Source organism: Passer montanus, unplaced genomic scaffold, assembly GCF_014805655.1.
Source record: "Passer montanus isolate IOZ18808 unplaced genomic scaffold, ASM1480565v1 scaffold18, whole genome shotgun sequence".
NCBI lineage: Eukaryota > Metazoa > Chordata > Aves > Passeriformes > Passeridae > Passer > Passer montanus.
In genome coordinates this window covers 1,474,860-1,485,248 of record NW_024365381.1, presented here as the reverse complement: position 1 = coordinate 1,485,248, position 10,389 = coordinate 1,474,860, and the positions used below count along the sequence as shown (strand labels likewise).

The following is a 10,389-nucleotide window of genomic DNA, read 5'->3' as shown; positions in this document are numbered from 1 at the left end:
TGTCATCACCAAAATATGTTGGTACATTGCTATACGTGACAAAAAACAAGAAAGTAGCCACAAATACCTTCTGCAGCAACTAACTTCCTCAGCAATACATTTGGCCATTTTGATAGCAAACATGACTTGACTTTCATTTAAATGTTTTAAGTTTCCTAAGAATCTATGAATTTCCAGAAGCAGCCTTGGGAAACAGAACAAAACAAAAAAAGCCCACCAGTAAACTTGGAAGAGTAACGCAACATGATTAAAAAAATACTAATGAGATAAAGATGAGTAACTGCCAAATCTAATAGAAGTCCCTTTTAACACAGATAGCAACTACAGATTTGACTTCAATGAAGAGGTAGAACACAGGACTTGTGGTTCTCCATGGAGAGATGGAATGCATCTCAACCATTTTCTCACAGTTCACACATTTCAGCATTTGGCACAAACCAGGGATTTTCACATAATGAAATTGCCCTGGTCCTACTTATTTACTCATTGTGCTTCTCACAACAGAGGAAAACCTGCAACATCAAGTCACAGACCTTGATGCAACCAACCTAAACATTTATTATCAGTTTCCTTGAGGCAGCATACAATTTTTGTCTGATACACAAATCCTTTGAGTTCATCTACTACTGGGTAAAATAAGTAAGACAAATATTAAGTGAAGAAAATTAGCTTTATTTTTGTAAATTAGAAAAAAAATTGTTAGAACTTTGGTCAAATTTTTAATTCTGTACAATTTACAATTATATTTACATACAAAACTTCTAATAAAATACAGTACATCACACTCTTCCTGAGTCACAGTGTGTTTCTCAGTTCTGTAAATATTTTTTTCTTCTTCCTTTTAAAGCAATTAGATTCAAGAAGGAAATAGTATCCTCAGTTTGACAGTGCTTGGTTTAGGTAATACTGTATTAAGAAAGAAGTCAATATATTGTACTTAGAAAATACTTTGTAGCCATTGCAGTTTTGATAGTTATTTTTCTATATTAAAATATGTTCCTTGCTAAAAATGTTAATTACATACTTCTTATTATGAGCTTGTTGCACTCTATTTACAGACACAAGACAAGGTGACTTCAAATACTTCCATCTCTCACTGCAGAGATACAGAAATCAAGTTACATGTATAGATCAGCGATCATTCACAGATCAGGGAACATCCATCCACTTAGAGCAGAGATCTGAATTGAGGCACAGTATGTTAGATTGCTGTCCAGTCCTGGACAGGATATGTAAGCTATTGCCTGGCTCCCCTAATACAAACCCACCAAAGTACACGTCCTGAAAAGTGAGACTGTGTCAAGCAGCAAGGCACCGAGCCTGTCAATCCTCACACGGGCACGACAGTCCCACTCTGCACAGAGCCACAGTCCCCAGAGAGGCGCTGCAGAGCTGCATTTCACAGCATTTGTTACATCTTGGCCAGCTCAAGATGTTATTAGGATTAAAGCTATCCATATTACCTTTACTGAGTTGAATTTTCTGAGATCAGCAATAAACTGTTATAAGGGTTACAAGGATATTTAATCTGTTTAATCAATGATGCAGTGTGTTAAATTAGTAATTAGCATAGATTACAACCTGTAAGTAAATTTATGTCCTTGTTAAATCCAAAAACCAATTACACTAACTTATTTTCGACAAATACTGATTTTTTAAAAAAAGTTAACTTAGCCATTAAGTAAAGTGTGGGATGCTCCTAAATATATCTATGGTAAAGTACACTATATCTGATATTTTAGTCCAAAATAATAAAAAATACGGATTTGACGACCTCTGATTTACTCATAGTGTTTAGAGATATTTAAGAAGTCTTACACTAAGAGAATTCTACCTAAAAACTTGCTTTCTCTTAAAAAAACTTTCTGTAATACTTCAGCACAAACTGAAATACATGATACCGACTCATGACAATCCTTTGATTAGAAATTAAAAGGGACTTTTTTGCTGTTGATATCAAAGTGCATAAAATGACAATGTGGGCTTTAAAGAAAATTGGTCTTCAGCTGAATGCTTGAACTTTTCCCAGGATTTTTTGCATGTTTAGTAGTCTTCACTTTGATGCTTTCTTGATTGCCTTTAACAGCTGACTCAAGCCTGGCTTTCATAGTTGGAGAGGAGGCCATTAGCTTTTTAAAAACTGACGAGTACTGTGGACCAATCTGCATCAGAGTCTGCAAAGCAAACTCATGTAGATTTTTTGCCGAGATTGTAGCAGAAACCAAGGCATTTTCATCCAAAAGAAAGGAAATGAGAATGGGAAGAAAGCAGGCCACCAAGTGAGCACCTACAAACATGGAAAACAGAACTTAAATACACAATTTTTAAAAATAGTGTCAAATTCTAACTGGAAGTATTTTTCTAAGTTAACATGTAATTCAAACTGTAAAGCTGCAAATGTTAGCTGAACTGTAGGGTAAAAAACCCAACATTACTGTGAGAAATGTTTTTGGCAATTAGTGTTCAGGACTGAATTCCTAGTGGTCATTTTGGTTTTAGTTTGTTATTTATGGCAACTTTGAGCCTTTTTAATGCTTCGGGTCCAAGAAATGGAAATAACTTACGGTGCTGTTCCTCAGCAGCAGCTGTCAGAGCTGTAACCACCTTTATTCCCTCCTGAATGACTTGAAGTTCAGCAGCATTTTCAGGTTTTGCTTTTTCTGTTTCCTGCAGTTTCCCCACAATGGAGGGTGCTAAAGAATAGATATAAGGGTATGACACAGTTTTGTTTGGATGCTGAAAGATGGAGTGCAGCAGCTGGTAGCATTTACACTGTACCTAAAGGGAAAATGAAATTTGCAGTTAAAAAGCATTATAGTTCAAAATACATCTCTGGGTGCTAAATCTAACAGCTTGTCAGATAAAATTTTTGGGAGGGAGAAAAATGTGCCTCACATCTTTAAAATTCATCAGGTTGTAGGCTGCTCATGTATAATACTTTATAGGACCATTACAACTTGTAATCAATTATTAATAGAAACCAGATCACACATTCTGTTTCTTTCCATCAAGTCTTATATCTTCTGACTTTTTTTGAGTTAAGGAAAAAATACTATTTTTGTTTGAAGATTAGTATTATTTTGAAAATACTCTCTCCTTAGCAAAAGTGCAATACCAAAAAAGTGGTGCTTAAAATATAAGCACCTATCAAACTGTATATACAATTTTAAAAAGCCTTAAATGGTGCAATGGCTTGCATCTCTTTGGAAGTCAATAGGACTGAAACTGCCAAGTTCCTACATAATTTCTGAACAGCTCTGATGCCTAAATACTTGGATGAAATTTGCAAATGCATGCTAACATTTCCTTGCAGTCACATTTGGCATTTTCAGTTTCCGAATAGTGAAAACCAAAGTTTACAACATTGGGAATGTACTGATACAGTTATTTCTCAAGTAAATGAAACTTTAATTTTCTATTTTTACACAAATATATATAGTGAGATACAAGAAAAGCAGCTTACATGAATTCTAACAAATAAGAAATCTAATGCATGTTATTTTCAGAGCCAAACTTTGAAAGTGAAAAACAAACCATTTGTAGAAATGCTTTTTTCCCCTGATACATTTTTGTGAAGGATAGTAATATATTAACTATGGCACTATAATCTAATGCCACTACATGAAAATATTTATGCTAGGTCAGAACAAGACAAGAATTTAGTTCAGTAAGCTGCATCCAGCAGTGGCCAGGAGCTGATGTTTATGGGACAGTAACAGTTTTGTAGAGGTACTTGCTCCAGCTCCCAAAGACTCACAGCTGAGGGACTTCCTGTGCAAAAGACAGTATGTGTGTGTTGAAGATAAAATGAACAAATAAAATTTGACAGATGCCTGTAACACCACATAACTGTACCGTGTACCTAGCAATGTATAAAGCACTGAGTCTGATGCAGTAAAAAAAAAATAAAAATAGGAATATGGAATTGCGTACAGAACAATGATTAAATGCACTGCTGGACATGTTCTTGCTCACTTGTTCAAACTTTATTTTAAAATACCACAGATATAGTCAGGAGAGAATTAACTTCCATCAACACACATGACTAGCAACACAACTAAAATAAGCTAATATTCATTTAGTATGGTAGTGATATTTTATTAACTTCAGCAGTACTTACAAGAGGATCTTTTGAGTCAAGTGTTGTTTTAAACTTCTCAACACAACGCTTCTGAAGGCACTCTACAGTGGTAACTTCTGGGCTGGTAGACATAACAAATACTGTAATAGCAGTGAGAAGGCTGATTTCATCCAGTTCTTGGAGAAGGCCATCTACTATCAACAAAGTAAGAAAACTGTTAGGTTTGCAATAAAAATTCTATGAGTTTAGGTGGTACAAAGAGGTGGAATAGAAATATCAATGTCTGCATTTCTTCAGGAGCCTCAGTTTTCAAATACACAACATCCCCTAATACAGTGAGATGGACTTTTACTGCAATAAAAGCCAAGGACAAAATGGGAACTCAGGGGTGATCATACGCATATTTAGAAATTAGAGCACACTTCCATTCCATTGTTTCTTTGTTTAAAGTACAACAAGTATCTTTGAAGAGCTGGTATGACATATTAAGAGTACAATCTATTTGAGAATAATATAAAATTTGCATTTAGAATATATATTCTTTTGCTCTAAGTTTAAAACAATTTTGTAAAGAGAAGTTCCAACAACAAATTACAATGTAAGAAATTAAATGTAAGGAACAATGATAATACTACAAACTCGGGAAGATGAAGCAGCAGCACACAGTAAACCGATTCAAGACAAAAAATTCTTTTCTTGCACTACTATTTTAATACCCTTTGCTTCACTAGAGACACTAACTCTTAGTGGAGAACCTGCACTCAGTGGACAGCTGTCTTTAATGCTCAGCTGTACACTGAAGCCATTGCTCCTGTTTATGCCTTCATACCATGGAACTACACTGTGGCACTAAACAATGCAGGAGCAAGCCTGCAAACCCACTGTCCTGGTTTCAGCTGGGGTACAGCTAATTTCCTCTCAGTAACTGTTGCAGTGCTGTATTTTGGATTCAGAATAACAATGGTGTTGATAACACACTGATATTTTGGTTTTTTCTAAGCTGTGTTTATCCTAAGCAAGGACTTTTACCCTAGTCTCATGCTGTGCCAGTGAGAAGATAAGCAAATGAAACTGGGAGGGAGCATAGCTGGCATGGGTGTCCCAAACTGACCAAAGGAATATTCCACACCATACAACATCATGCCCAGTAAATAAACTGGGGGGAGTTACTTGGAAGAGCAGATGATCTGGGTTCAGGAAGGGGGGTCTGGCATCGGTCAGAAGGTGGTAAGAAACTAAACAGTACATCACTTATTTTTCTGGTTTTGTTACCATTATTTTCATTTACCATTATTACTTTATTTTACCTTAGTTTCAATTATTAAACTGTTCTTACTTCAGCATAGAAGTTTTACTTTGATTCTTCTCCCCACTCCACTAGGGTGGGGGGAAGAGGGAGTGGGGGTTGAGCGAGTGGCTGTGTGATGCCGAATTTCCAGCTGGGCTTGAATCACATTCATACTTTTATAGATGATGACTTCTCACATAGACTGTAGGGACAACATTGCACTATAGTTTCAACAGTGCTTGGTAACCAGCTTTCTCTTGTGACTAAGAGAAGTCGTTTTTTAGATGTGCATTAATTCAATTTAAATAAAACCAAGTAATGTTTCACACCAACTTCTCATTTTTAACTCATAAACGCAATATTTGTGCCTACCTTGATCCCAACAGTCAAGCACTGTGACCAAAGCACTACGTAGAAGATCAGTCCAAGCATTCTGACTCTTCTCTGCCCGAGCCATTGGAGAAGACAAGAGTCCTTTTAGAGCTTGTAGAGATGCAGCAACTGTCAGAGGTAACTGGCCATCTCGCAATTTCACAGCAGTTTCTTTAAGTACTCCAATAATTAGGTACAAAATAGTAGGAAGAACTGAAACACTTCCTGTAAAACAATGCAAATTAATTTCACAGACATTTTAAAAAATACAGGTACCTTTTACATTAAAAATATTGAGGCAGTTTTCTGGGATTCCCTTTTTTATGTATAATTTATAATTTTTAAGCATATCTGTGAACAGAGGCAGTGGTAATTTGAAGAAAATATTTGAACTATCATGTGGCCTGCTAGAGCAAACAGGGAGTCAGATGTTTAAGTGAACTTAAACCTCTTTCCCTTTAAAATAAACATTGTATATATTTTCCTTGATGGTTTTACTACATGAAGTGTGGAATTATGTCATATTCAGGGAGAAGCAAGAACAGAAAGGTCAGAACCACAGAGGAGGTGGTTCTTATGGAAGAGAAGACATGGAAGTACACAAAATATAGCAGTGTATACAGGTTATACTAGTATATACACTGGTACATAGTAAATTCTTTGTTTATACTAATATATAGAAAGAAGAGTAGAAGAGTAGAAAAAGTATAAGCATCTAAGCATATTTTGCACGTGAAGACAATACAGTGAAGGAAATTAACAGGGGGTAATTTCAAAACTGGCAAGAGGAATGTAATGTAATTCCATCACATGATGTGTGGTTAGCTAAGGATGCCAATGCTCCAGGAAATCACTTAAGTCAAGAATTTAGTAAGAATAATAAGGACTTCAGAATAAATATATGTATAAAATCCCTTGGAATTTGAATAGAAGCCTCTAAAAAGCATATTGGAAAAGAGAAGAGCTAAGGAGAGAAGCAGATTGCCCCATAGGCTAATAAAGAGATTTTCATGTCTGAGAATCTGATAGTTGATCAGTCATAATAAGAGACCACTATAAATGTTTTAAAATTCACAGGAATAATGAGGCTTAGCAGTTTCACTTATTTTTATGTCTTTGAGTCTAATAGTAATACAGAATTCTGCATATATTGGAAGTAACCTAGAAACCTGGATACTTATGTACTGCTCCTGTCCTAAGTCATGACTCAGCAAAGCACAGATCTAAGCATATGGCTTAATATGCTCATCTCATTCCCTAAACAGCAAAATGCTTCTAAGAGTTTAATATACTACTCTTAATGAGAGACCTGTTGAATGAGGGTCACTGACTTATGCATAAGTATTTTCTGAAGCTGAGGACATATATTTTTGAACAGCCAAGTCTTTGAAAATTTACTGTTGGAATTCAGTAGGAAATGTAGGTCATGAACATTATTAGCTTGCAAATTTTTTTATGCAAACATATCATGACAGGTGCCTCAAGTAAGAGACACAGCAGTCACAGGACTGTAACTTCAGTTACCTATTAAAGAAGAAAAAATTATGCAATTCCACAAAGGAAGTCTCATCTCTTTGATTATGTGAGCCAACTTTTGGAGCTGCTTCTTTATTCAATTGACTGTGAAAGTTAGCTTAAGCTCCTCTTTTTAGTCACCTGAACAAAATGCTTAACTTCTCTACTGCAAGCATTCCCTGTGGTCTGATCCTGCAAATTGTTTGTTTGTGGAATAACATGGACAGCTAAAGACAAAATTAACTACACTGAGAAGAAAATCACAGATTATTTTTCATACAAGATAGTTGTCCTCAGATCTAGGTGATGCTATGTTTATTTCCTTTCACTTTACACTGATAAATAACAGGCTGCAGATGGAAATGAGAAAAGCATATCATCACATTAAAAGGACTGCAAGGGCTGCCAGCTATTCCAGCTGGAGCATCATGTTCCCCATGGAAGAATCACTTAACAAAGTGATTCTTAAAAATCTTAAAATTCTTAAAAATCTCCTTTTTAAGAAAAGGAGAAATTTTCAGGGGTGGTAAATGCCAGAGATTTGCATAAGGTGTAACAACAATACTTAAGGTGGGAACAGAGGAGTAGGGCAGAAATGGTTTGTATGTGTGGCATTAATGGTACTGAAAGATTATATATATTTATATATATATATGTGTGTATATATATATATATATATGAATATGATATTGAGGCTTGGTGGTGGGGAACCATCCTAAAGTTTGGAGTGGATCCAAAACAAATCATGGGCAAAAGTCAACTAATCTGAGAATTCAGCCATAATTCCTTGCAGCCATTTGTTAATGTTCAAATGATGGAAAGGTAACATCACACATTTCCCTTTTAAATTTAATTCATGTCTGCATAGTAAATTCCAGAAAAGACAATTCAAGTAGCATATAATCATGTAGTTGTTATATACTTCCCTGTAGACAATGAATCTATTAATTGCACTGCTATAGGGTGGGAGAAAAAGAGAAACTACTCATTTAATTGCTTCAGTTTTGTAACTTGTTTTGCAATTTGACAGTCAAAAATAATTAGAAAAGAAGTTGTCACGAGCAAATCAACAAAACTTGCTGCCAGACTTAGCCAGCTAAGAAAAGAAGGTAATAACAAAGGGACAGAAGGGCCTAATATTCTTTCATTTATCTTTTCTTGTGATGAAATAGCATACCTTCAGGTGAGCAGATTGCAGGAACATCAGAGAGAATAACTAATGCTGCTGCTACCAGTCTACTTCCATCTTCTGACAGCAACAGATGTTTTTCAGGTGGAACTGCAGGGCTACAAGTCAATTTAGGGTTGAGCTGGGGAAGCTGTCTGACAAGAATACAGACACACAGCTCCAGTATTGCAAAGACTAATGATTTCCCAGGCACCAGTCCCCCTGTGTCTTTGCCCTCTCCAAATTCTGGTAATGTTTCCTTTTCTGCAGCACCATCATCAACTGAAAGGAAAACAAGAAATATGGCAGAAGTCTGCAGGCTGTTACTTGTTTCCAAAAAGTTTACTTCTTAAGACTGTTTCAGCACCAAATTATAATCTTGACACATATATATGTGCATGGGTATGTATTCAAAAGTCTACTAGCAAACACCCATCCTTCTGAATAAGCAAACTATGCAATGATTGCCAAAAGGCAAAAGGGTGTGCAATAGAGTTTGACATACAAGATCCTGAGGCACCAAGCCAATATGATGTCACCTGACACAAGCATTTTGATTCTACTCCCATTTTTTTCCTTTTAGAAAATGAATGTTAGAAAGTTACAATCAGAGTGCCTATTGGAACCCAGCTTGTAACAGCTGTGTGTGCCATGTCTGTCCATTGCTCAGTTGCAGCTGACCCCAGCTTTTCACTAGGACTCCTCCCTCCCTGACCAGCTGCAGTTTCTGCAGATTTTCTCCTCACTTTCTGCCCTCTGTTCAACACCTAAACCACCTGCTATCTATCACACCACCTGAATTTCTTATTTGAGGAACCTGGACTGTCTTAAATACACTAGAATTAGAATCCAACGGTGAAAGACTTCAATTAAGACACATCTCAGAAACCAGTTTTCCAAGAAAGAATTGCTTTGACTCTGATCACAAGTATTCAAACATCTCACACAGTACTGTACCTTCTGCACTTCTTCTCTTTTCCTTCACATGCTCCTGAGCTGCAAAAAGAATCAAGCGAACCACTTCAAGGGCAGCAAGCTGAATATCAGGTGACTCTCTGGTCAGTATCAGTCGATGCAAAACATTCAGCAGCTCTACACTCAACTCCTACAGTAAGAAAAACATCTAACATATGTTAATTTTAATGCAGGAGTTCTAGGAACTTGTTACTACTTGTTAAAGCCAACAGTAATACTCTGATCTCACTGAGGAACACAACGTAACTGATACAATCACAGGACTTGGCATTTTCTTCACCATCCAGCTCCTGGCTCCCAGTAACAGCAGTCCCTATCAATTTTCCCAACACAACAGTTACCACAGTTATTTAAGATATAGGGCACTTAAAACAACTGAAAAAGCCAAAGTAATCTTTATCTTCTGGCTTTTGAACTCTTGAAGGTGGGGACACTACATTGTACCCTTCCTACACTATATGCATTGCCTTGGACAGGGCATCAATGATCAGCAGAATTTAGCCATGTCCACAGGCTTTATTACTTTCACTGGGTCACACAATTGCATGGCATAGGGGATGGTATAAACCTTAATTTAAAATAAAAAAAAGGAATTTCAGTTTAGTACTTTTTTGGATCATTGTTGGGATGTGGGGTTTTTTTTTTTTGATTTTGCCTTTTTTCTTCTTTTAGTAGCACTGCTTTTGTCCAGTCTTCTTTTACCAACTTTGATTTTTACGAAAGAATTAATTCAACTACACCTTGACAGAGAGAGAGTAGGAGAACTCCCTTTTCTAGAATTTTGTCTTTACCAGGCTCTCATCCTATTAATCTAATTACTCCTTCCTGACAAAATGTCCTCAAATTTTCTGCCACTCACCTGACAGGTTCCACATTGTGGTTTTTTTTTTAATCTCCTCCCTCAATATGCTTTGGATTTGGACAAAGCATATAATTTACCTACTACTTATATGTTGCAGATTCCTGGAAATATAAGAGATTGTAGAGGTA

At 36.2% G+C, this 10,389-nt stretch overlaps 1 protein-coding gene across 7 annotated transcripts in view; it reads right to left on the bottom strand.

The window, feature by feature from the left end:
- Positions 1–651: 651 nt before the first annotated feature.
- The window catches only part of HEATR5A (HEAT repeat containing 5A), a 64,618-nt gene continuing 54,880 nt past the window's right edge, over positions 652–10,389 (bottom strand). For 5 of the 7 annotated variants that reach the window (XM_039705174.1, XM_039705173.1, XM_039705178.1 and 2 more), the window contains 6 exons: positions 9,382–9,529; positions 8,434–8,706; positions 5,742–5,966; positions 4,121–4,275; positions 2,565–2,778; positions 652–2,287 (listed from right to left, as the gene is read on the bottom strand). In XM_039705174.1, the coding sequence (XP_039561108.1) occupies positions 1,986–2,287; positions 2,565–2,778; positions 4,121–4,275; positions 5,742–5,966; positions 8,434–8,706; positions 9,382–9,529 (1,317 nt within the window). In that variant the 3' untranslated portion in view covers positions 652–1,985. The remainder of the gene's footprint in view (positions 2,288–2,564; positions 2,779–4,120; positions 4,276–5,741; positions 5,967–8,433; positions 8,707–9,381; positions 9,530–10,389) is intronic. The other 2 variants (XM_039705177.1, XM_039705180.1) reach the window with 1 other exon arrangement.